At 42.8% G+C, this 27,324-nt stretch overlaps 1 protein-coding gene across 2 annotated transcripts in view; it reads right to left on the bottom strand.

The window, feature by feature from the left end:
- Positions 1-1,169: 1,169 nt before the first annotated feature.
- Positions 1,170-27,324, bottom strand: part of SLC26A4 (solute carrier family 26 member 4) — a 49,344-nt gene continuing 23,189 nt past the window's right edge. For both annotated transcript variants that reach the window (XM_032305544.1, XM_032305545.1), the window contains exons 9-21: positions 26,694-26,841; positions 25,990-26,103; positions 22,150-22,227; positions 21,913-22,008; positions 20,584-20,690; positions 17,839-17,908; positions 15,964-16,056; positions 14,934-15,029; positions 14,102-14,332; positions 9,544-9,598; positions 8,329-8,474; positions 5,513-5,596; positions 1,170-2,298 (exon numbers count right to left, since the gene is read on the bottom strand). In XM_032305544.1, coding sequence (XP_032161435.1) covers positions 2,275-2,298; positions 5,513-5,596; positions 8,329-8,474; positions 9,544-9,598; positions 14,102-14,332; positions 14,934-15,029; positions 15,964-16,056; positions 17,839-17,908; positions 20,584-20,690; positions 21,913-22,008; positions 22,150-22,227; positions 25,990-26,103; positions 26,694-26,841 — 1,342 coding nt within the window. In that variant the 3' untranslated portion in view covers positions 1,170-2,274. The remainder of the gene's footprint in view (positions 2,299-5,512; positions 5,597-8,328; positions 8,475-9,543; positions 9,599-14,101; positions 14,333-14,933; positions 15,030-15,963; positions 16,057-17,838; positions 17,909-20,583; positions 20,691-21,912; positions 22,009-22,149; positions 22,228-25,989; positions 26,104-26,693; positions 26,842-27,324) is intronic.

Here is a 27,324-nt window from a genome sequence, read left to right as displayed (position 1 = left end):
AAACTGAAAATGTAGCTTTTTTATTATATTTAATAGTCTTGTTCATAAAGGACACATCAGAGTAGTATGAAAGGCTACTTTACATTTAATAAAAAATATGTGCAAATATTTCCAAATGTACATGTTTGATTTTTTTCATTTGTTATTGAAATTCATATACAACACTGGAATCTTATTCTATAGGTTAAAAACATAACAGAAGACAACTTTAATTTCAAGTAAAATTTCCATTGACAATACAGATTTAAAAGTATGGTTACTATTCACAAAATGCACAGAAAAGGCAGTATTCCTAGAGTGTGCTTGGGAAACAAGTCAGACTGTGTTCTTGTAATAGTCACAAGTGGACCCAAGATTTTACAAGACTCTAGCCTTATTGTAAAATAGAACTTTGGTATTTCCTTCAACTAATTAAAAAAAAGGGCAGTGCACATTTCCTCTATTAAACAGAGGTATTCATCCATTTTCTGCAAGACTGTTCTATTCACTCTTAGAAGATGTGTCACTATTACAGGCAGGTATTGATGTGGAAATGGGATAATATCATAATCCTAGTTAGGCTGTTCCCAACAGGGGAGATATCTGTTCCATATCAGCAAAGGATAGTACAACCCATGAGTGAAAGAATATTGTTGCATTGCAATCCATAGCAACTCACTCCAATTCCGGTATGCAGAATGATTTGGGTAAGGGGAAATGACAGTGATGTTTTAGTGAACCAGTTTGATATGACCACTGATAATAATCCTTCAGGAGTAGGTAACTTGTTTCTGATCGTATTTAAGAAACACAGAGATAAGACATGATGCCTTTGGATAGCTGAACACATTTGGGAGTTTCATACATTTGTGCCAAAGGTACACTACAAATCTCAACCAGGCAAAAGAGTGTCTTAGTTGGGACCTGCATATTTCTTTCTCCCTAGAAATCAAGTACAACTTCATTCACTGCAGTGTGATATATGGTAATAGTCCTCAGGACTAAAGTCTATATATTATATATAATACCTAGAAAACCATTGGTACTCAGAAAAGATTACGTAAAAATAAAAGATACAAAATGTTCCGGTTTAAAATATGGATTTTCAAAGACCTATGTATTTTCAATGTGTATATTCCAAACCAACGTTTTGTCTTTTGATATTAAGTTCATTTAGAATGTTCTGTCTTAAAAAAAAAAAAAACTCATTTTAAACATAGACTTATATATAAGATGTTCACTTCTTAAATTTTTGTGGGGGAAAGGTAGTCAGAATTCTGTTACAGATCACTGTACACGCTGCTTAAGTTTTAGACAAAAATATGAACTCAGTCTTAGAAACATATCAAAAATTTTTTGTTCAAAATAACACAATTTTTGCATTAGATTTTAAATAGACCATACCTCTTTATACCTGTACATGATGATCATTCCTACAAACTAAATTAAAGCTACATTTTTAAGCTGGAGACAATCTGTCATATATTTTATTTGATCTTAATTGTGATCCATGACTATTATCATACCAAAAAATGACTTCTACCAACCACAATAATCTTATTGCTTTGCTTCTCTGGATCAGTGTTTGTAAAACAGATCAGCCTGGCTCTATAGTTTTTAAGTGAACCTTTTTTTTTAAATTTTGAGCTCTGTTTACATATCTGGTCACGTATAATCACATTGATTATTAAGTACTAAGTTTGCATTTTAAAAACTTTGCTTATGCATTTACTAAAAGCGATTTTTGAAGACTTTGATTGATAAATGTGTTAATTAAATTTCTGCAGTTATTCAGTGTGACCCTACACTGTGACCAGTGCCACTCTTGGGTATCCAGTTCAGTGAGAAATGGATTTCTTTTTATGACAATCCTTCCTGATTCACCCGCCCACGGAGGCTGTTGGGGCACACTTATCCCAACTAACAGAGGTACTCCAGTACCCACGAGAACACTGTCAGCAAATCTGTTGGGTGGATGGGGGAACAGCAGCATCATCACATCAGCAGATCTGGACATGACTAAATCACCTGGATAATTCTCCTCACCATTTTGCACATTTTAGAGGTAGGCTATCCATTTTATAAATAAAGCCTTTCCAAAAAATTCTTAGTGGTTCTCTTTCATTGACTAAGAGGTTAAAAAAAAAAAAAAAGCGTTTTAAAAATCGAATGGGAAGAGAATGAGTGTTTCAAGTCCAAAGAAATAGTCAATGCAGAAAATGTTTGCATAGAATGACATCGGTGGGTGAATTCTGCCTTGCAGTTCTTGCTTATAGCAACCTCCTGAGCCCGCTTTCAGGAAGCAAGACTACGCATAGCCTGCGGAAATGAAGGGGAAACAAAGCGTTCATACAACCGAATTCTCCTTGAGTCTACATGCTCTTTGTTTTTGACAAATATGATTTGATAGTTTGGGTTATTCACATTTGCTCATCTCAGGTGTGTATAGGATAAAAACTTTATTTTGTACCTCATTGTTCTTAGATTTATTTAAAAGCGAGACGTACTATTGATCAAGCACTTACTATGTACAAGACACTATTATTCTTTCACATGCATCCTTTAATTTCCACAACTCTATGAAGTATTACTATTTCCATTTCATGTGAAGAAACTGAAATGAAGACATGGTCAGTTATCTTCCCCAGGCTACCCAGCCAGTAGGTAGTAGATTTGGGGCGGACACACGTCTGTCTTGTTCTAAAGCTCATACCCTCTATGTCAGGTACTAATGATGTATTCTATGTTGGCTAGTCGAATTTAAATAATAAGAAAATTTAAAAAAAAGAAACACAGCTCATACCCCTCAAAACCACTCCACTCTACTATTACTCCTTTGCTACCCACAGAAACCTTACCTGAATGACCCTCTTATCTGTTACTTGGATAATGATGCCATTAGTTTATGTGGCAATCAGAAAATACTTCTGTAATGTGGAACTTCTTAAGTTCCATTTTTTTTTAAAGATTTTATTTATTTATTTGAAAGAGAGAGAGAGCTGAGAGGGGAGAAGGTCAGAGGAAAAAGCAGACTCCCCGCGGACCTAGGAGCCCGATGCGGGCCTCGATCCCGGGACTCTGGAATCATGACCTGAGCTAAAGGCAGTCACTTAACCAACTGAGCCACCCAGGCACCCATTAAGTTCCAGTTTTGTTTTGTTTTTTGTTTTTTGTTTTTTAAAGACTTTATTTATTTGACAGACAGAGATCACAAGTAGGCAGAGAGGCAGGTAGAGAGAGAGAGAGGAAGGGAAGCAGGCTCCCTGCTGAGCAGAGAGCCCGATGCGAGGCTCGATCCCAGGACCCTGAGACCATGACCTGAGCCGAAGGCAGAGGCTTAACCCACTGAGCCACCCAGGAGCCCCAAGTTCCAGTTTTTTTTTTTTTTTAAAGGTTTTATTTATGTATTTGCCAGAGAGAAAGAGAGCACAAGCAGGGGGAGTGGCAGGTAGAGAGAAAAAGCAGGCTTCCCACAGAGAAGGGAGCCCAATGTGGGGCTCAATCCCGCACCCTGGGATCATGAGCTGAGCCAAAGGCAAATGCTTAACTGAATCACCCAGGCGACCCCTTAAGTTCCAATGTGATGAGTTCTTACTCAGCTAAAACTCACTAAGCTGGTGGACTAAGGACACAGGACCTCTGATTTTCACCCTAGCAATGTATTTTCCCCACAAAAATCTCTGCCTGTCATCCACACTGCCTGATTTTACCATAAGGGTTTGAATATTATTTTTCTCAACATCTTTTATCGAGATCTGGAGTAAGACAGAGAAGGCACGCTGATCAGATTTGTATATGATAGCAAGTAGATGGGTCGTTAATATGCTGGGTGATGAGTTCAGGATTTGAAACTACAGTAATAAATTAGAACCAACAAGATGTAATCTAGCAAACATATGCATAACCCCACATTAGGGTAGAAAGCCAATTACAGAAATATAAATGGGGAGCCTACCTGGGCCATAGTTTGTATAAAATGCCCAAGTTTTTAGTTGGTCCCTGCTCAACAGAAGTCAAGGTTTTGAGGAGCGCCTGGATGGCTCATCATTAACCATTCAACTCTTGATATCGGCTCAGTTCCTGTACTCAAGCTCGTGAGATCAAGCGCCCCAAATTGGGCTCCAGGGTCAGCAAGAGTTTGCTTGTGAGTCGTGCCCTCTCCCCTCACCCCTCCCCCGCTCACTCTCTCTTTCCCTCTCTCTCTCTCTCACAAATAAATAAATCCTTAAAAAACAAAAAGAGAAAAAAAGAAGCCAAGATTTTGATGTGGCTGCAATGAAAATAAACACATTTTAAAGTCGCAGGAACAGACGTGTCTCGACAAGATCAAGGTCGGTCGTGGCTGTGTACTCTCCTCACTGACCTGACTCCACCTGGGATTTTGTGTCCTGTTCTTGACAGAGAAGCACTGACAAATTGTGTGCCCGTGAGGAGTACCAGAAAGGGAACAGGAGGAATCTCGCCCGGAGTGGAGTCTGGTGGACCCATGAGAGCTTCTCTCAAATACGTAAGGGCTGGGCGGTAGGAGGGCTTGTGTTGCTGTGAAGGCGGATATTAAAGAAAGGCTGCATCTAGTTTTGGAAGCAAAACTAGCACTTGGCGACATCCAATCATGTGACAAACTCCCTTGAAAAGCTACCGTTTGCCAATATCTGGAAATGTTCACGTACAAGCTGAGTGAACATCTGTAGGGGCTAGGATGTGGATGTCTTATTCCAAGACACCTTTCAACTTTAAAATTCCTGTGATCTTCCTTTGTTGGTCCCACTTTAATTGGTGGTGGAGCCACAAAGGTCAGTCAGATACTATTTTTAGGTCAAGGTTCCTAGAAAGAGTCTGACGTCCCAAGAGCATCAGAAATACATGGAATCGTGGGGCACCTGGGTGGCTCAGTGGGTTAAGTGTCTGTCTTCAGCTCAGGTCCTGGGATCAAGCCCTGCTCAGCGGGGAGCCTGCTTCTCCCTCTCCTTCCTGCTCCTATTGTCTCCCACTCTCACTATCTCTATCACGATCTCTCTCTCTCTCTCTCTCTCTCTCAAATAAATAAATAAAATCTTTCAAAAAAATACATGGAATCAGTTTCAGTTGGAGGGTGTGTCTTGTTTACCAATATCAGTCAGGTGAAGAAAATTCTGTGAGGTTCCTGTCCCTCACAAACTTCTCCTGAAGTTTATAAAACTCCCCGGTTAGAAATTCCCTCAAGCCATCTTTCCCCCTGCCCACTTTCCTGAGGTGGGGCAGGAAGAAGACATATACAGAGGCTTAAGTATAAAGTCAGGACCAGTATATTGGCTGCTTCCAATCACTGAACGTGCCTATATGTCTGGGCCAAAAGGTCCCCTAGGTACTTAACGTCTTTAAGGGACAGTTCCTGTTTTCCACTTTTCCCTTTCTGTGAAGCCATCCTTTTAGTATCTTTTTCAAAGTCATTTTCCCTGAATGGTTTTATTCAGACACAGACACTATTTGTATTATTCTATCCAGTCAAGGTTCAATCCACATTATTTTCTCGGAAAGGAAATAATGATCATACCTCATCCTGGACATCAAGTTCTTCTTCAATCAGCTCTGCTTCCATTAATTCAAGAGGATCTTTACAGTCCTGCATGAGAGTGATCTTGACCAAGAGAACAGAGGATATTTATTGGAACGATAATGACATCAGCCCACCCTGATACTCCCCTGAAAATTATCTGAAGCTTTGCTGATGCTTCTCATCTTTAATCTCCACACCGCGAAATCCTTTTCAGCTTTCTTGTTCTTTTACATTTCCCACCTCAGGATTCTTCCTCGTACTACTTTTTCCACATTCAATTGTGAACATGTCAAGTCATGAACGGTCATGAACGGCCATTGTCTCGTCTCCTTCTCATCTCTCTTCCCCAGCCTCTGAAGTGTGCACCGCGTAGCGAGTCACCCTGTCTGCCTCAATGACTCAGCCATCAATTGTGTTTCTCCTTCAGCAGCGGAGCTGAGAGCACTTAGTACCCCATCGAGCACACAGTGAGTGCCCAGTGAAGGGCTTGTGACCGATGACAATAAGCCGCTCCCAGCTGAATTGGATGGAAATTAATTTTATTGCCAGTGGAAGCCACACTGTACGGACCACTCTCTGGTTGACTGTTCAGGAAAGTTCTGCTTTTTAGCAGTAGCATGCAATTTAATCTTCCACACAGAGGAAATCAATAACAATCTGGGCCTTGGTTGACGTATGAAGGGTATTTCTAAAGCAATTCCAGATGTGTATCAAGGCAAGGGTGTTGTTTCGAAGTGCTTTTGAGCGACTTTTCATTTCAGAAATAAATAACCCAATTCTCTTTGCTTGGGTGGAAATGCATTAAAGACTTCTTAAGTCCCTGTGCAGATGGCCATGACGTAAAAGTCAGGGGGCAGGTAGAACCACCGCTTGAGGCTATCCTGGGATAAGCCTTGTGATGGTCACAGGGAGAGGGTCCCATCACTGCATCCACAATACCCACACATTACATTTCCTGAAGGAAAGGAAAGAACCAAAGGCCAGATTTATTGCTATCCATCTACTGGGTATGAGGCTTTGTGCTAGGCAGTGAGGGCACATAAAAGTGTAAGTTCCTGGTGTGACAGGTCATCGGCACTGCTCAACCCTCTACTTAGTGAACCAGTGTATGTATGTATGTTTTAAGTTATATGCTATGTTATAACATATAAGTGTATGTTATAAGCCTATATATTATAAGTGTATGTTATATGTTATGTTGTATGTTATAAGCCCTCAGTGATACTCAGGCTAACACTTGTTTGGGGCCAGAAAAAGCCATCCCAGCCACGCACTGATGGCGGACGAGGCCTCCATGATGCCAAAAGACTGAGTCTAGCCTTGGAAGGGGCACTTGTGGTTTAGCTGTTTCTGCAGCATTCCTGGCCTGAGAGCTTGAATCAGAAATAGAGTAAAAACAAATAACAAGGAGACCTGGGTGGCTCAGTGGGTTAAGCCGCTGCCTTCAGCTCAGGTCATGATCTCGGGATCCTGGGATCGAGTCCCGTATCGGGCTCTCTGCTCAGCGGGGGCTTCCTCCTCTCTCTCTCTCTGCCTGCCTCTCTGCCTACTTGTGATCTCTCTCAGTCAAATAAATAAATAAAATCTTAAAAAAAAAACACACACACAAATAACAAAACAACCATTTTCATGCTGAGAAAGAATTTGACACCTCACTTCTAAATAGTTTTAATGTGAGGGTTTTTTTTTTTTTTTAATGCTTTGTATGATCCTGCTTTGTTGTTGTTATCTATGGGTTAGAGAATTTTAAGTTAGAAAATAGAAAAAGGTTTATGAGTTTTCAAAGATCAGCCTCTTGCATGTAGCTTGCTTGCTTTCTTCTCTTCTTCTTTTTCTTTTGAGATTTGTGGTTTTCCTACTTTTTTTTTCTTTTATGTATTTCAGATCCGCACCTTGATATTTAGTGTTAATATATCTCCCAGCAGTATTAAGCAGTCTCTCCACTAACAAGAGCTGAAAAGAATAATGCACTATTGTTTTCTAGATTAATTTTACTTCAAAGATCAGCTTCCGACCTACAATAAAAATCTACTCATCCTATTTTTAAAAAGAAGTAACCAACTGAAAATACAGTATACCGTGTCACCGAAGTAATTACTACTGTTGTTATTTTATAAGTATTTGTTTTAGTTGCCCAAGTTCACGGTCAGAGGGTCTATGAAAGAAGAGTTTCTTGGCCTAGGCCCAATGACCCAACCCACTGACCTGTCCAATGACCCAAGCTGAAATGCTTGGGTTTCTGAGGATATCAGGAGAATTGACAAAAATAGGGAGGCTCCTGGAAAACCAGGGTCTTTTCTATTTTGTTGGAAATAATTAACTCTGAGCTGATTCATGACTTTTCTTTTTTTCCCTTTTCAAAGATCACTCGTGACCTAATGGATCCTATTTAAAGACATTTACCATTGAGATTTTCCAGCTGGCTGAAAATTTAAATTGTATACACAGTTGTGCATTTGTATACCTAAATCACAGAAAATCCAAGATTCACCACCTATATTCTAAAAAGGCATCTTTATAGCTAATGTCTACTTTTATTAGTAAACCTGCACATTGTAAAACGGATATGTATCTGGTACCACCAGGTGCTTTCCTATAAACTATCGTATTTAGTTGTCCTACCGACCCAGTAAGGTCAACATTTTTACTCCCATTTTAATGATGAGAAAAGTGAGGCTCTGGGAAGTTAAGCAGGTGGCCCCAAATCCTACTAGACTGGGATTCAAACCAACATTTGTGGAATTTTTTCTCTTCACAGAAACCATCAAAGTTTAGGAAAGATACCTATGTAGAAAGGTTAAATGTTTATTTACCGTTTCTAAAATGGAATCTTGAACTTCTCGAGATTTAACCTGGTTCTGTAGATGGAGGACAGCATCATGGACGGTCAAAAAGAATATGTCCTTTCTAATGTTATCATTAAAGAAACCACACTTCTCCAGTTTTTCTATCACATGATCTTCAAAAGAAGGAAATAATGTTCAGTCTTTAGGAAAGCACGTTTTTAACATCAGCCAATACTAACTTTTGTCAGCTCCTCATTTTTTTTCCCTCATTTTCAAAATGTGACCTGGCTCTCAGCTGACTGAACTTCTTTTCCAGAAGAACATGGAATGGTTATACCCTAACTGGCTGGAGTGGGCAGACTTGGCTCCTGACCATCTTGTTTTTGCCAGTGCACCACCCTCGGGCTGCCAGAAGACTGGCTGCTAATGGCTCCCGGCTATGACCTTCTCTGAAGAATTTCCTTGGCCAGCAGTCTAAACCCCAACCGTGGGGCCTATAGCCCCTGACAGACTGATACGGGGATAAAAAGGCTGGCCTGCTCGCCTCAGGAAGGATATCCCTGTGATGTTCTTCCTGCTGGGTGCCCCCTATGACATCAGGCTCAGGCAGACCTCTAAAACCATGTCTTCGTCCAGCCTCTTCCCTTGTCTTATCCTCTTCCATCAGCCCCTCACGAATTTCTCATGTACACTCTCAATCACTTGCGCAAGAATCCTTATCTCAGGGCCTGCTTCTAGGGAACTCAGCCTAAGCCGTAGCATGTTTCTATATACATACACTGGTGCACAGATAGACAAAGACTCAGGCCCTGGAGGATCCTCTACTTTTAAGGGATCTATGTCATCCCCATGGTAAATTTCCCCCACTGACGCTGCACTGCTGTCAGGACATACTTTCAGATGACTTACCAGCTTTACTGAACAAATAGGAAATAATATCTTTGCAGATTCAAAAAATAACCCAGAGAGATTGCATAACGAGTAGAGTTTCTGTTTGCGGCACTGAAAAATTTTGGAAATCGATCGTTGTGATGGTTGCACGACACTGTGACTCTACTTAATGCCGCTGACTTAATTGTATATGTCAGTGTGACTAAAATGGCAACTTTTATACTTAGACATTTCTTACCCTAATAAAACATAGTTTTAAAAAAAAGGCTGATTTATGTACCCACATTCCAAGGCAGAGGAAAAAGCTTAGAAGAAAGTCTTAGAGGCAGATATATTTGTATATGCACTTACCTTGAAGCGATGCAAAGTACACATTTACATCAATTCTGTGAAATTCTTTGACAATCTAAAAACAAACAAACAAAAAATTGTAACAGCGAATGACTTTATCTGTCCACAGTTACGGAGCATTCCATTACCTGCTCAGGAGAAATGTGAACACTTTCATGATTAACCAGGACATCGAGGAAAGTGGATTGATTATTAGGGGCACCTGGGTGGCTCAGTGGGTTAAAGCTTTTGCCTTCAGCTGAGGTCATGATCCCAGGGTCCTGGGATGGAGCCCCTCATCAGGCTCTCTGCTCAGCAGGGAGCTTGCTTCTTCCTCTCTCTCTCTCTGCCTGACTCTCTGCCTACTTGTGATCTCCGTCTCTCCAAATAAATAAATAAAATATTTTTTAAAAAAATTAAAAATTAAAAAAAAAAAAAGAAAGTGGATTATTGGAGAAAAGTTCATTCTTAGAAAACCACAGAGGTTTTCGACCTGCAGTGATGGCAGGATTAGGGATGAGAAGACCATGTCTCCAGAGACGGCAGCAGATGTTGCCATCTGGATAGCACAGAGGGGCTTCACCGATATTTGTGGAAGGAAGGGAAGAAAATACAGGAAGCTTCCTAACACAGCCCCTGTGGATTGGAAACAAGAGTATGTGTTTCTATCTTTGAGAAGCAGACATGTAAGCATGGCTATGTGGCCACTGGATGCCAAATGCAAAAACTGACCTAAAAAGTCCTCTGTATTTTGACTCTGTGATTGTCAATGTCCTAATTGTGATTTCTGTACTCTAGTATTGCAAAACGTGACTGTGGGGAGAAACTGGGTGAGGGGTACATAGGCTCTCTCTGTATTATTTCTTACAACTCTATGTGAATCTACAGTTATCTCAAAATTTAAAATTTAATGAAAAAAAATCTAGATATAGCCAAAGCAATTTTGAGAAATAAGAACAAAGCTGGAGGTATCACAACCCCAGGTTTTGAGATTCACTACAAAGCTCTAGTAATCAAAACAGTCTGATATAGGCACAAAAACAGACATATTGATCAATGGAACAGGATAGAGAGCCCAGAAATAAACCCACACTTATATGGCCAATTAGCCTATGATGAAAGAGGCAAGAATACACAATGGGGAAAAGATAGTCTGTCAAACAAATGGTGTTGGGAAGACTGGATGGCTACATGCAAAAGAATGCAAGTGGGCCACTTTTTTATATCGTAACACAAAAATAAACTCAAAATGGATTAAGGGCCTAAATGTGGCACCTGAAACCATAAAAATCCTAGAAGAAAATATAGGTAGTAATTTCTTTAACATCAGCCATTGAAATATTTTTCTAAATATGACTCCTCAGACGAGGGAAACAAAAGCAAAATGTAACTATTAGGACTTTCTTAAAATAAAAAGCTTTTGCACAGCAAGGGAAACTATCAACAAAACAAAAACCGTAAAAAAAAAAAAAACCCAAACCCAGCAACCTACTGAAAGGGAGAATATATTCACAAATGATATATCCAATAATGTGTTAATAGCCAAAATATATAGTTTATAGAATTCAACGCCTTCATACCCCAAATAATCTCATTAAAAATGGACAAAGGACCTGAATAGACATCTTCCCTAGAAGACCTATAAATGGCCAACAGACACATGAAAAGATGCTCAACATCACTCATCATGGTAAATGCAAATCAAAACCACAATGAGGTATCACCTTGTCAGAATGGCTGGTATAAAAAAGACAAGAAGTAACAAGAGTTGGCAAGAATGTGGAGAAAAAGCAACCCTTTTGTGCTGTTGATGGGAATGTAAATTGGCGGAGGTCCTGAGGAAAACAGTATGGACCTTCCTAAAATAATTTAAAAAAGAAGTAACATATGATCCAGTAATTCCACTACTAGGTATTTATTCACTCAAAGAAAATGAAAACACTAATTCAAAAAGATATATGCATCCCCCTGTTTATTGTAGCATTACTTAAAATAGCCAAGATGTGGAAGCAACCCAAGTGTCCAACCATAGATGAATGGGTAAAGAATGAATGGGTAAAGAAGTGGTGTACACACACACACAAACACACACCAATATTACTGAGCCATGAAAAATAATGAGATCTTGCCATCTGCAACAACATGATGGACCAACAGTCACATGAAAAGATACTCAACGTCACTCATAATGCTAAGTGAAATAAGTCACAGAAAGACATACCATATGATTTCACTCACAAGTGGAATTTAAGAAACAAAACAAATGAACAAACAAAAGAGACAAACAAAAACAAAAAACCAAAGTCTTTTTTTTTTTTTTTTTTTTACCCCAGAGTCTTAAATACGGAGAACAAACTGATGGTTACCAGACAGGAAGTGGGTGAGGGATGGGTGAAATAGGTGAAGGAGATGAAAAGTACACTTATCGTGATGAGACTGAGTGATGTATAGAATTTTTGAATCATTATATTGTTTATCCAAAACTAATATAACACTGTATGTTAATTATACTTTAGTAGAGTTGCCTGCGTGGCTCAGTCGGCTAAGCATCTACCTTTGGCTCAGGTCATGATCCCAGGGTCCTGGGATCATGACCTGCATCACACTCCCTGCTCAGCAGGGAGCCTGCTTCTTCCTCTGCCTCCACCTGCTGCTTTGCCTACTTGTGTTCTTTCTCTCTCTGTCAAATAAATAAATAAAATCTTTTTAAAAAATCATGCTTCAATAAAAATATACAAATTAGTAAAAATTAAAAACAAAAAAACAAGACACAAGACCTCTGGGCAATAATAAAATAGAACGTGACATTTCTGGGGGGAAAAATTCAAGACCTTTACGCAAGTATAATGTTTGGAGATCTCATAATTGCCCTTAAAGCATTTGAAAGAACCACTGGTTAGGTGTGGAAACTATCCTGGCATTAAATAAGTTCTGACTCTCCCCAAAAGCAGTTCATTAAACCCTTGGACTAACACAATCTACAATGGATCTGAGCCGCAGCTGAGTGAAATGCACAAGGCAGAACAAGATTTATGTCTTCATTTCCGTTCTCAAATGGTTATTATAATAGCGAGGTTTTCCAAAATAGCTGGAATAGAACCTGCCAGCATATTCCTGAACTCTTCTGCCTAGTATAATAATCACTTTTCTACCTCACCAGCCCAGGACCCACCCCATGGAATCATCACTTGCTCTTGCCCAGGTAGCCAGGAAGCCCCGATTAAGCTTCCAGTTAGGATTAAACCCCAGTTAGGGGTCATTGCCATACTTTTTAAATAGACTTAAAATTTTTTTTAATTTTAATTCCAGTGTAGTTAACTACAGTGTTGCATTAGTCTCAGGGTTACAATGTAGGGATTCAGCAGTTCCCTGTATTACCCAATGTTCATCATGATTACGTGTACTCTTAATCCCCTTCACCTACCGGGGTCATTTCCATTTATTACATCTGATTGTCGGTGCCTTGAACCTGTTTTTAACCCCGACCCTCTTAATACCTATCTGAAACTTCACCTAAATTTAACATCTAGCCGCATTGACACACTGGTTAGTCTGTGTGTGGGGGCACTTCATACAGTTGGTTAAATGTTTGCTTAATGTTTGCCTTCCCCTCTAGACTGTTTATCCCCCCAGGATAGGGGCTGCGGTGGCTTTATCGTGTCTCTCTTATGCCTGGCGAGCACTTGGCAAATATTAGGCACTCCACAATTATTTGCTTGAGCCTGCATAACTGGTTTCTGACACCATGAAAGTTTCTGCCCCACATGCTCCTCAACTTAGATAACCGACCTGCTTCCTGTTCTAACCTCTTAATGACACCTGCTTTTCCAGTCCTACCCTGTTCTCTGGGGGTCCTTACCCTGCTGTTGTTTGTGTTACAAATAAAAACATAACACTTGACACAAACAGTTATCCATTTGATGTCTTAGATAACCGACCTGCTTCCTGTTCTAACCTCTTAATGACACCTGCTTTTCCAGTCCTACCCTGTTCTCTGGGGGTCCTTACCCTGCTGTTGTTTGTGTTACAAATAAAAACATAACACTTGACACAAACAGTTATCCATTTTTCCTCCTTCTAATATCTTATCTTCTATGTACTCCAAGAAAAAGAAAACTTAATAAATATATTTCCTAAGATACTCTTCTAAACTACCTCTTTATACATAATACCTATATAATATGTATTATATATGTAGCTAATAAAATAAACTACATATATAATATATACATATATATATATATATATATATGCCTATTTAATCCTCATAACAAACCTTGTGAAGTAGGTACCATCATTACCCCCATACTGCAGATGAAGAAACTGAGGTACAGATAGATTAAGTGACTTGTCCATGGTCACACCACTAGTAAGTAGTAGACCCGGTATTCAAAACACCACCCCCCTGCCCCCCGTCTGGCCACACAGCCCATGCTTTCAAATATTATACTCTATTGCAAAAGCATTCCTCTACAAAAACTACAGATCCAACAATTGTCCCTTTGTAAGACCAGGTGTCCCTTACCCTATTACTACTGCCCAAGCTCCAGATCTATAAACCAAAGCACCAAAACCTTACCATTCGCAGGGATCTCACTCCAACAACATCCAAGAAAGACACAGCTCCACAGTCAAGCACGAGACTATGGATTGGCACTTTGGGAACATTCACTTTGACTGGAAGCTCAGAGTTCCAATCCACTTGAATCTCTATTTCCTTGGTTGGGATATCAAGGTCTTCTGGATCTTCAATATCTTCATCAGGCTCAAAAGCATTATTCGATGAACCAGCATCCCTTATAATGCCATTCTAAACAAAGAAAACACTGCCAGCTTCAGTGCCAAACACTGGGAGACATCTTTTAAAGATTCAACTCCATTTACTTAAAAGTCCTATACACTTTTCCTTGGCAAGCAAAACATCAAAGGGATGAACTCTTAAGGAATGAGATTTACCTCAGTCCAAACTGTGATGTTCCCTAGGAAGAAAAATGGAAGAGCAGAGCAGCCAGGAAACTCTTGATTTCTGGAAGATTGTGGAACTTGGCCAAGAGATACATAGGCAGGAGAGTCTGAATAAAAGGTAATAGATCTAAAAGTTTATGAACTTAACTGTCTTCTACTGTGAGCAATTTTCTGGCATTGAATTAGCACTAATTTTGTTCCCTTCAGTAAAAATAAGGTTTATTTATCGATGGGGGGAAAAAAAAATCAAACCTTCTGTTTCCAGAGAGGTCTGCTGATTTTTAAATTCTCTCCCATTTCCTCTTGCCTACAAGAACAACATTACTGTCTCCTTGTACATATCTGGGTACCAAAGGGAATAAATCTAATTTTAACTAACTAACTGCTTTCATTTTCCTCTGAAAATGGGAAAGAATTTAACAGGGAAAAGAAAAATGTCGCCTCACCTTTGTTGCTCTTAATTGTCCTTTTTTGATGAGTTTCTGTATTTTCCTCAGTGCTTTCAGCCTCTTATTATATACTCTAATGGCATCAAATCCAACCTTTGGGAAAAAATGTCAAATTACTTAAAATGTCTGGTTCCTAATGCTCATTAATGGCAATTGTTATCTGGGAAGGTTGTTTCTCAAGTACTATTATTCCTTGCGACATCCTGTTGAAAAAGAAATTCTAAGGTCTGGTGGCTGTCGCCCCATCAACCCTCCCCCACCTACCCAGAGACTCAGGAAAGACAGTCTCATATTAAAGGCTCTACACTGGTAAAAACAGAACAACAACAAAAAACAACCAAAAACAGTGAAGAAAAACCTCTTTAGCTTTAAGCCTATGTTAACAAAGGTCCTTGACCTCACAGAGCCTTTATGTTATTGCAAAATCACAGAGGACCATTCCTGTGAACCAGTTTGCTCTGGACCCCACTCAGGGAGACTTAGCATCAGAGCTAAGCATTCAAGACCACAGTTGGCATGGCATTCAAGACCACAGTTTCCTGCTGACATATTTCACTTACACTTTTTGCCCTTTATTCCAACTGGGCAGATACCTCCCAACCCAAAGATGTGTACATACCTTGGACTCTCAGCTCACAGGGTTCCCAAACACCTGACATAACCACTCTTCTGCCCAACTGTCACACCCAGCCTGGTCCATCCAACTCGCAGGGATTGCTCCCTTCTGGAAACTTCCTCACATGTACTGTGTATACTACTTATTTGGAACTCAAATTCCGCCTGGAGACATCTCTGCTGTTTTTGTCTTCCATAGTTATTGCTACCTGGATTTTAACACATACGGTATTATTGGTATTTTCCTATCCTCCAATAGACTGTAAGTTACTTGGATCTTATAATTCTTAAAGCCCCATACAGATGGAATAGGGTGTAGGACCTTAGCCCAGTTTGAGCCAATAAATACCTACAGAATGAAGGAAGTCTCAAAGGAGGTTAGAAACCAAATTTCTAGGGATAAAATACTCACTGTGGACTTGATACATTTTTTAAAACCATCAACGTTGCCATAAAAAATAGGACTAGAAAATCTAAGAATCTTCACTCCTTCAAGTTCTTCAATCTAGCATAAAAAAAAAAGAAAGCGTGAGGTTAAATAATCTTGGGCTTCAAACATTTGATTCAATTTCTGGCTTTTTGGGCCACCTGGGGGGCTTAGTCAGTGGAGCCTCTGACTCTTGGTTTCAGCTCAGGCCATGATCACAGGGGTCCTGGGATGGAGTCCACCCTTCTTGGACTCCATGCTCAGCACAGAGTCTGCTTATCCCCCTCCCTCCCCCTTTGCTCCCCCTCCCCCACCTCTGGCTCTCTCTCTCTCTCTTTCTCTCTCAAATAAATAAAATCTTTTTTAAAAAATTCTAGCTTCTCCACTAGGAGGGGAGTTTCAGTTGTTCAAAGGAACTAGGCAGCAGCACCCACCTCTACCTGAATAGGGGCTTCCCCCAGTTAGAGGCCACAGGTTATTAAAACTGGAGGGGCGCCTGGGAGGCTCAATTGTTAAGTGTCTTTAACTTAGGTCATGATCCCAGGGTCCTGGGATCAAGCCCCACGCTGGGCTCCCTGCTCAGCACAACCTGGCTCTCCCTCTCCTACTCCCCCTGCTTGTGTTCCCCTTCTCACCGTCTCTCTCTGTCCAATAAATAAAATCTTTAAAAGTAAAAATAAAAATAAAAAAATAAAACCACTGGTATTTTACAGTCTCACAGAAGGTCAAGTTAGGAAGGGCCTCCATAAGCAATTATGCACCCTCTGATTTCCAGATGGAGAAACTGAGGCTGAGAACAGGGACATGATTATTTTTCAGTGACACTATTTTTAGCAATAATTTTGCCTCAAGTTCATACCACTCCCTGCCCACTTTGTTCTTTGGCTACTATTCTTTAAAAGGAAAAAAAAGGTAGCAAACAAGGGGATTTGCAAGAACTGAGGCCTGTGATATCATCTGCTTGTTCTTGCCCTGACACAGAGTGGCCAAACCAAAAAAAAGCTTACAAAATCCTAGATTGTTCCAGTCTTTAGGAATCCTAGCAATTTCAGTTCAGTCCCTGAGAGGAGCGAGTAGGAGCTGGGAGGCTGAGTGACACACGGTGTCACTCAGAGTGACACAGGTGTCACTCTCCCCAGGGTGGAGCCTTGAACTGCAAACTCCCAAACTCAGCCCATGAGCCAGAAGATTCTCTACCATCATGTTTAGCTCTGGGCAGCACTTGGCTCAACATAACTGAGAAAGAATGTGCAAATAAGTTAAGTAGCAGCTAATGGAATTCCAGGGTCAGTGTCCAAAATTTTCTTCCTCTGCTTTTTGCCCTGGTGACCACTAAGCTAGTTTGTTTGCAGGGACAAAAGTCCATCCGTGGGATTTGGTTTTTTTCCATCTCCAGTATCATATATTGTTTCTTCCAAGATTAGAGCAACATGTCAAAGAAGGTTCCTTGTGACGAGAACTTAAAATTGTCTCTGGTTAGAATTAAATGAAGATAACCTTATGGGGATTTCAGGTAATTTCATAGAGGATAAAGATTACATAGCAGAGGAATAGAATTTTGTGGAAACTTCCTGCAATCCTCAAATTGGCTATTTTAAGAAATTTCTCTTACAATGGCTTTACATGAATAGGACCTTCACACTAGCATGGGCACAATTCATCCAAGTCATGCATATCAGAAGGCACATTGGGTCAAAGTTTTCACAACACCCCCCCCCCGCCGTGGACTTCTAGACATTCCTGGCAGAAGCCTCCCCCCTTAACTACCTTGTACCTGACACACTAAAAGAGAAATAAGCTGGCCCTGAAAATCCAGGCTGGAAAACCCAAATCCAGCAAATGTCTCACAAAGGCACTTACATTTTTGTAACTCTTGGTACTTTTGTAAATGTCTGTGCTAGGAACGCTTCCCAGGCCATTCCATGAGGGACTAAGAGAAGAAAAATCAGGTCAGGATTTTTTGGAACAGGCCTCCTTTGGAATAAAACATTAGAAGAAATAACAGATAGGAAAGAGCCCATCGTTCTGGTGTTTTGGGCCTGTGTCTTCATTACAGATGACATCTTCCTACAGCCAGCTCTGCTCCGAAATGAACGGCTGGTGTTTGCGTGGGCCCTGGGAGGAGGAGGACTTCCCTGAGGGCTGAGAGAAGTCGTGAGCAGCCCTCTTCCGTGTGTATTACACTTCAGAGGACAAACAAAGAGCTTTCACACATGGTAAATTTTATCTAAGTGCCACTATTCTTCTGGAAGATCAGCGGTCCTATCTTCATTTTTATGGGTAAGCTGAGGGTCAGGTAAGGTCAAAAAGGCCCTGGAGGTAAGGGGCAGCATCTACATTTGACCCAGGGGTCCTCACAGCCTAGCACAACACCTGGAACTTACTCGTGAGGTATAGCAACTTTCTGAGGAAGTATGACGAGTCTTCAAGGGATCAAATTAGTCTCAGTTGGTAGAAATGGGAGCCTGGGGGGACCAGGAGAAAGTTCCTCCCATCAACCAGACTGTTGTCTTCCTGCTCCTCATGTAATCGAATAAATCCTGTGATTCTTCAAGTGAGACCAGGGACAGATGTTAAATAACAATTCCTGAAGAAAGAGTATCTGTTTGGGGTACTCTTGGCAACGTGCTCTCCAGATCAGCCATATAATTACTGGCAATGAAGCATTGTGGAGGATGTGGCTTTTGCTTGGCTAAAAGCCTGGTTATCGAATGAGGAACTAAAATGTGCTGCTGCTTTATCTTCAGCTTATCGGGCTGTGCTGAATATTCATGTAAAGCTCATAAGCTACATCATCTTTCTCCATAAACTTTTCTCTCCCAACCACACCCTCACAAGGCCAAGTAGACACTGAGGCACAGAGAGCACGAGAAGCAGCATCTTCCAAGCACAGGTTTGGAGTTATTTCCCAGCAGCAAACTGGGCACACAGGGAACTTGGGAACTCTCTGGGCCCATAGGCAACCACGTAGGGGCCCCGAGGCAGTGAACACAAGCTTTGGGGAAGAAGGGGAACTGGTTGGTGCAATGAGAAGGGTGGGCTTAACTTTGGAAAACCGTGTGCAGTTTCCTCAAAAAGTTAAAAATACCACTACTGGGTATTTATCCCACAGATACAGATGTCATTAAAAGAAGGGTCATGTGCACCCCAATGTTTATAGCCGTAATGTCCAAAATAGCCAAACGGTGGAAGGAGTCGAGATGCCCTTCAACAGATGAATGGATAAAGAAGATGTGGTCCACATACACAATGGAATATTACTCAGGCATCAGAAAGGATGAGTACTCAACTTTTGTATCAACATGGATGGGACTGGAGGAGATTATGCTGAGTGAAGTCAGTCAAGCAGAGAGAGTCAATTATCATATGGTCCACTTATTTGTGGAATGTAGGGAATAGCATGGACGTCATTAGGAGAAGGAAGGGAAAAATGAAGGTGGGGGGAATCAGAGGGGGAGACAAACCATGAAAGACTGTGGACTCCGGGAATCAAACTGAGGGGTTTAGAGGGGAGGAGGGTCGGGGGATGGGTGAGCTTGGTGGTGGGTATTAGGAAGGACGTGGACTGCATGGAGCACTGGGTGTTATACGTAAACAATGAATCATGGAGCACTACATCGAAAACTAATGATGTACTGTATGGTGACTGACATAGCATAATTAAAAAAATAAAGAAAGAAAGAAGGGTGGGCTTAAGCAAAGTGGGAGGGGTCTTGGATGATGTTTTTCCAGGTTTCTTACTCCTTTGCAACCAAAGCCCAGGCAGAGAAGAGGCCAGAAGTCTGGAAAGGTAACAGAGGTTTTGAGGAGAGAGACAGGCTCTGTTTGCCTCTCCCCTGGGACGGCTTCACAGACCCAGGAGGGCACACATGGAAAGCCTCTCAAGAGTCACTACAGAACCAACAGAAACCCAGATGCTCAGGACCCCTCACAGATCACTCTTGGTGGCGTCGAGCCACGCCTTTGCTGCTTTCCCTCTGCATATGTCCTAATGGCCTCTACTTCATATAATCGTGTGGCCTGTGGGACGCACGCTCCATTTGGTGGGTCTGAATGAATCCTGCCCACAATCAACACTTTCAAAGTCTTCCGTTCTGGGTTCCTAGCTTCAGGAGAAACCGGGCTGCAATCTGTTTAGCGGCTACCTTGACCCTAGCCTCGGGCCCAGTGTCCCACGTGTGGCATCTCATTTGCAGAAGGAACCACCTCAGTCCTTTGCTGAGTCATGAATCTTTGCGTCTTATCACCCCTGAAAGGAGCACACAGCCAAAGAGCACACGGCTAAGTGCACAGATTTGGGGGTGAGACACACCCAGGTTCAAAGCCTGACTTAGCTGTGTGATCTTTGGAAAAGTTCTTAACCTTTCTGAGCCTCGAACTGCTTACCTATAGAATGACAATAATAAAATATGTTCATGGGATTTTTTTTCCCGAAGACTAAATATGATAACGTATGTCAAGCACTATGGGCTTAATTCATAGAAGCCCTCAATGTATAGAAACTATTATGAAAGGGAGTGGTTTCCTTATATTTTATCAAAATGGTATAAGGAAGCTCAGGGTGTGTGGTCCTGTTTAAGGGAGACCTGGGTCTGCATTACTCACAATTGCACTCTGAGGACCACAGTAAGCAGTCCAAACATGAGGCCGGCTAGTAAACCGAGGTCCAGCCCCAGAATGATGGATGCTATGCACGTAAACACCCAGATAACCTAGGACAAAACAGAAAAGGAAGAACTGCTTTAATCCGGCAGGGGCCGTGCAGTGAGAGACCACCTGTGAAAACAGATCAACTGTCCATGAACAAATCACAGCTTTTTTTTTTTTTTATATACTCGGACTCTACTTCATGTTAAGAGGACGTGGAAATTGACCTTTCTGGTAAAGACCGACTGTCCCATTTCAACGTGCTTTCGTGACTTTTAAATAGGGAAAATACGAACAAAGTTCAAAGTGGAATTAATATGAAAAAGGTCTACAGTGAAAAGTCTTGCTCCCAACCCCCTCCCTTCTCCATCCATCCAGCCTCTCTCCCTGTGTTCTCATCTGTTTTCTCATGTGTCTCTGGCACGTGCATGTGCGCACTTTTCGCCAGCATCGTTTTCTGCAAATACAAGCAAATATGACTGAACGGCAGTATTTTCTTTTCCCGTCTTTTCATGCATTGTACACACTATGCCATGCTGCGCTGGTCTCTTTTTCACTTTACAATGCATCTTGGAGGGATGCATTTTTCTCCTTTCTGTCTGCCATAGTTTAAATGAGAGCGGGACTCGGAAGGATATAGCTTCTGGTTGTCACAGTTCCTCAGTTGCGAAGCTTACTTTGGACAGAGTTAGACTCAGCAAGGGTTTTGTACTTTGGTTTTGCTTTGTTTTGTGTTTTGTTTGTCCTTCTATATTACAGAGGTTTTTTTTTTTTTTTTTTTAAAGAATTTGTTTTGTTTTTTAATTTGGTTGTTGGTCTGGTTGGTTTGTTTGGTGTTTGTTTGTAGGAGATTCTTCCTAGACGGCAAAAGATCTCCCCAGAGATACAGGACATTCACAAAACTTGGCTTCAGAGCCTTGGCTTATACACACAATTCTAGTCTCTTCTCTGGGAATCCCAAAATGCAAATGAGATTTAGGAGACATGTCCCCCACATAATGATGTGGCAGGAGGCACGTAAGAACCAAATCTTGGCTGGGTGGCTCAGTTAGTTAACTGTCTGCCTTCTTCTCGGATCATAATCTTGGGGGTCCTGGCATTAAGTCCTATATTGGGCTCCGTGCTCAGTGGTGAGCCTGCTTCTCCCTCTCCCTCTGCCTGCCACTCCCCCTGCTTGTGCGCTCGCTCGTTCTCTCTCTGTCAAGTAGATAAATAACATCTTTAAAAAAAAAAAAAGAAGAAGAACCAAATATTATTTCAGACAAAAACAGGCAGTAAGTGACTTACAGCATCTATCTTATTCTGTCTCCACAGACGAGGAATGTCACACACTTGCATGAACATCCCTTTCAGGTTGGCGATGACAACGGCAGCCAAGACCGACTGCAGGGAGAGACAGGGAAGGCTGTGTTATTCAGGGCAAGGGCTTTCCACCAGGTGAGTTTTAAACCTCCTGTTATTTCTCCGGTGGCTGAGCAGGGAAGCGAGATTATGCAATCAGTATGCTGAGAAGCAGGGCTGTACCTTCTGCAAGGGTTCCAGCAGCTTCCCCAGGGCGACGATGGCGATCATCACGATCCCAGCCGAGATGATGCCGGCAATCTGAAAGACACACACCTGCCGTGAGCAGGACTCAGCTTCCCCACTGGTGTCTAGCTTGTGGGATGTGGGTACGTGCAGGGCAGTCTGTTTGCGGGGCCGCTTGACGCTGCCCTACTCCCTCCTCCTGCTCAATACTGTTGAGAGAAATGAGAATTAGTTCCGAAAACTCTCCACAACGGAAGGAAAAAAGTGGGCAACATACACAGGGAGGCTATCGCAGAGGAATTAAAGGAAACGTGGAGACGGAGCCTGCGCAGGGAAAGCCAGCCGCACTGGGATTGCTGTTACTGACCTAGAGCTTCGGTGTCCCATCGGGAGGCCAGACTTGTAACCATTTGCCAGAGCGGGGCCACCTCTTCCCCCAAGAAATAACCTGCGCCATTCACATCGGATTCTTCCGCATCGTGGAAGGCGCAGCACTAACAGCGATTCTGACAACACCTGGTACTAACGGCATATGATTCCCACAAAAATCGCAGAGGAACTAAATGGCCCGGTCCCAGCGCAAATTCAGAATGCTACACGAGCACCAGGACACGTGGGACCGCATCCCCTGCTCCTCTGTCCCCAGACACAGGCTCAGAGTGTGGCCCCAGGGACGGGGGCACCAGCATGCGGGGCATAAAGGACCTTCAGAAACTTTACCTTCGCGGGCCAAAAAGCTCTGCTAAGATCCGTGAATAGTTAGGAGAGAGGCTGAGGGGTGGGGCTATTCTCTGGTGTGATTAGCACTGAGACGGCTGCAGCGTGGCCGAGGTGAAGACCAGAAACTCTGAAACAGAGGAGAAAAGGAGACAGAGCACCAGAAGCAAAGCAGTGGGAGAAGCAACAGGGAAGACAGGCTGGGGCACAAGTGCCGCCGGCCGCAAGAGGTTGCAGGTGAAGAGAGAGATCAGGCCCACATCAAAGGAAAATCCAGAAACATCAGAAAACTTCAAAGTCACAGTCTTCCCACCTGGCAAATGGATCATTCCAACCTTCTCATTATGGTTAGATTATGTATCTGTTGGACTAGAAACTTCGTTTTGTACTTCCAGACTTCTTTTTTAGGCTCTGTTGCCCCTTAGCACCACACCTCTAGGAGGCCTGTACCTTGGTGGCTTTCCCTCTCCTCTCTGAGCAGAGAAACTAATATCCTCTCTCTACCTATCCATCCATGCTTCTTCCTTCCCTTTTTTCTTCCTCCCTCCCTTTCTTCCTTTCTCTCTCCCTCCGTCCCTCCCTCCCTTCCATATAATGGCATAACCAACACTGGTCGCCAATCACGAGCCACTTGCATCTCGCTGTGGATGTGGGGCTCTGCGAGTAGCTGAAAGAAACGGAGATCTGGGGACAGAGATCACAGCCAGCTGCCCAGCTCCTGCCAGGAGAATGGCCACCTACCCGCCTGGTACATGGGACAGGAAGCCGCCAATGATGGGGACCGACATGAATCCTGGCCACTCTCTTAAAATCTGAGAGGATTCTGTTACTTGTACTTACTTTATAAGGCTGGTTTGTGGGAATTGCGGTAGATTTTATATCTATGAGCACATGCAATCACTAGATAATTAATGATTCTAAGTGAGAACGTAATCAGATCAGAGAACAGTTAGTAATCAGAGTTTCTGGTGAGTCCGTAGGAGTCAGGTGAGGGTGAGAGAAAGAACGGGCTGTACCGTTAAGCCCTGCTGCAGTCTGAGAATGTGCTGCACACAGCGAGCACTAACCCTCGCTACCCTGTTCATTCAGCTGGGAGAGGACTGGTTCTTCTGTGTCAGGGACAACATATGTATCACTGGGACACGATGCTCCCCTACCGTGAGGAGCGACAGATGGGAACAATCAGCATTTACAAGAACGCGCCAGGACTTTCTAGACGTTTTTATTCAATCCTCACAACATCCCTTTGAGTGGATGCAGTTAATGTTCCCATTTTATAGATGCTGACACCAAGGCCCCCAACATGAGAGAAAGCCCGAGAAGCCACACAACAGGGGGAGACCGTCCAGTTTATGTAGTCATGAGTCCCTGGATTTCAGTCCAGGCACTTGGACTTTTAACCCCAGAACTCAGTATACATTTCAGTAATTAAATGTCAAGCCCCTTCTGTGCTTGCTTCATTCCTCAGTACTGAAATGCTGGCATCCTTCATTCCTAAATATAATACATGCCAGTGTGTGGCGGTGGGTGTTAGCTTACCAGAACACCATTATCCCCAAGCCCTCTGCCAAGGAGTCGCTTTACACGGGCATTCTTCCTGGGCCGGCTGGCCCGTGCCTCCTTTGAGCCCGCACGCCACAGCAGGAGAGTGGACATCACCCGTGGGGGACCCGCCTACACCCGCATACAGCCCCGGGCCCTGGAGAGTCTGTCAATGCCCCATCTCCGATGATAGCAGAGCGCTTTCATCTCACTTCAACTCGTGTGCTGACAGCCGCCACTGGAACATGGGGGCAGCTCTGGAAATCACCTCTGACCTCTTCCCCCCGACCACAGACACCTGGCTCGGCCTCCTGGTATGGGCTGGATTGTCTTCCCTGCTCCCACAGAGCTAGAAAGGTCTGGTCTGTCTCCCCCTCACCCCAAAAAAAGGAAGTTCAATTTTAAAAAGATAATTTCTGAAAATTAAAATTAGATGTTGTTCAACAGGACCCAAGAAATTGGAAGAGGCCCATTCTTCCAATCCCCCTACACAGAGATCCATTATAAATGGGAAAGGAGCATCACATGCGCCCTGGGGACAATTAAGGCTCCTCTTGGGCAGGCCACTGTAGGGAGTCACAAGTTTTCTCAATCTCTTTCACACTGCTGTGTGTCCCTGCCATAACAAACCCTAACTGAAGCTCGTGTGTGTCCTAGTACTTACCTTGGATTCAATGACATCCTTCTTTATAGTCTCAATACACTTTTTACAATACCTCTGTGTGGGGAAGGGAACCACCCCCCAGGCACAACAGAAACACAATTCCTGAGCCTGTCCCTTGCCGCCATTCACCTGTTTTGGCAAATCTGACCCCGTGCCCCGCTAGAAAGGATAGCCTTTGAGAATGGCTCCTTAGCTTTGTGGCCAAAGGTGGGGTGATTCAGAGATGAACTGGGATGCCAGATTTGAGGTCCCTTTGTGAAGGTAACAACCTAAAACCACACTGATAAGATTAAATCCATGGGTAGAACTTCAGGAACAAAAATCGTCCTCGAGAGGAAAGGCCAAAATGTTATCACCAAAATATCCCCGGCTGGCAGACTTGTTCTGTGGGACGAAGGCTTCTAGAGGAAATTCTATCAGGAACTTCCTATCAGGAACTTTCCTGATCCTTGGAAAGGAAACATAGTGGACACTTTGGATTCTCCCGAAAATGCAACAGCTCACTAACACCAGAAAGTGCGCGCTCCGTCTTCTCTATCTCCAGATAACACATTGATAAAAATCAGCATTCTTCACCACTAATTTCCTTGTCAGTTCTTCTTATCCCGGAAACCCAGGTTGCAGGTCAATACAGCCACCTGCGAGCTGAGCACTGACACAGAGATTCCTTTGAGGATCTGGGCATTGGGAAACCATCAATGTCAGAGAGGTTTCTGGGGAGGAGATGGATCAAGTTGATAAGTGAGCCCCAGGTCAGATCTGCTCAGATCTGCTCGGATCTGTGCCTCCCAAGGCAGAAGCCTCCGCGCTCCAAGGCTACTTGCCTTACTCGGCTCTCCTAAACGCCTTTCCGGGTGCTGTTCCCCGGCCCATCCCTTGCAGGACCGTGACACCCCCACGCTGCTGTGCCTTACCTGGGTCTTTCCCCCGGTGCTCTCCTGGACGGCGGTGCGGGACAGGGCAGTGGTGGCCACAAAACAAGAGAAGAATCCCGAGAAGATGTTGCTGATCCCAAAGGCAATGAATTCCTAAGGCAGAGACCGGGGGACAGGGATGCTACGAATAGAATCACTGGGCAAGACCTGCCAAGTGTTTAAGGAAAAAGAGGAGGAAAGCAAGCTTCCAAGCCCACCCTGTCTGGTAGCCCCAGACACTGCCCACACTTGCACACGTGGGAGCAATTTAAAATCAGCCCACCTGAACAAGGGCCCGTGTGTACAAGAGCCTGAATTTAAAACGGTCACAACCATCATCGCTGGCGTTTGCTGCACTGTTTTGCTATATTATAGCTCCCCTTATGAAATATATCTGGAGACACTGGACTGCATGAAGGATTCTCATGCTGACCTCATATGTGAGCGCTGAATGTTATTTAGGACCTGACTGAATTAACTCTTAGAATTCGGCTGGCTTCAACTTATTTCTTAAAAAGAAAAGAGACGCAGCCTGCGTATTTCAAAATAATTTCAATTAACACATGGAAGAGGGAAACCAGCTCGACAAGGGCTGATGAAAGAAACCAATCCCTTCTCCAGCAGACAACTAAGTGTCTGTCCCGTTTATGCCTTTCTCTTCTTTGCCGCCCTACAAAAGCAGGTCAGCGCAAGGGTGACCGTACCTGGTTCCCATCGATGGTGTAATCGTACTTGATGGCATAAACTTTGCCCACAGACACTGCAATAGCATAAGCCACCACGGCGATGGAAAACGAGGCAGCCAGCATCTCAGAAAACAGACTCACAGGTGGAAGTATGGGAGGCAAAAACCTAGTGAGTTTTAAAACAAACAAACAAATTAAAAAAACGCAGTGAGGATTTGACCACAGTTCTCTGTTCCTACCTCACCAAAGGCTATATCCACCCAGACCCAAGTCAGGCATGAAATTGCTTGATTCCGAGGGAAGAAAGCAGATTGCGACAACTAAGTGGTAGCATTGCTTTTACAGTTTTTAATTAGAAGCTGGCGCTCTCTCATGAGCTGACTTCTTCATCCCCTCTACAAGTGCTGCCTTATCTATACCCCTGACACAAATAAATGTGTCATTATGGATTCTGTAGTATACAGCCTGATGCCACGCCATTTCACACATTAGTGTTTCTCCTCACACAATTTTATCTTAAAGGTCTTCGAATTTAAAAGATAGTCTGGCCATAAAATGAGATTTGCCTTGTGCGAAGAGATGTCGGGTCTATGAAAGAGACAAACGATAATTGGATGCTAAAAGAGCTGAGTAAAAAATCCGCATCTTA

Source organism: Mustela erminea, chromosome 11, assembly GCF_009829155.1.
Source record: "Mustela erminea isolate mMusErm1 chromosome 11, mMusErm1.Pri, whole genome shotgun sequence".
NCBI lineage: Eukaryota > Metazoa > Chordata > Mammalia > Carnivora > Mustelidae > Mustela > Mustela erminea.
Note: the sequence above shows the minus strand (reverse complement) of the source record. Positions and strands in the feature narration are given on the sequence as shown.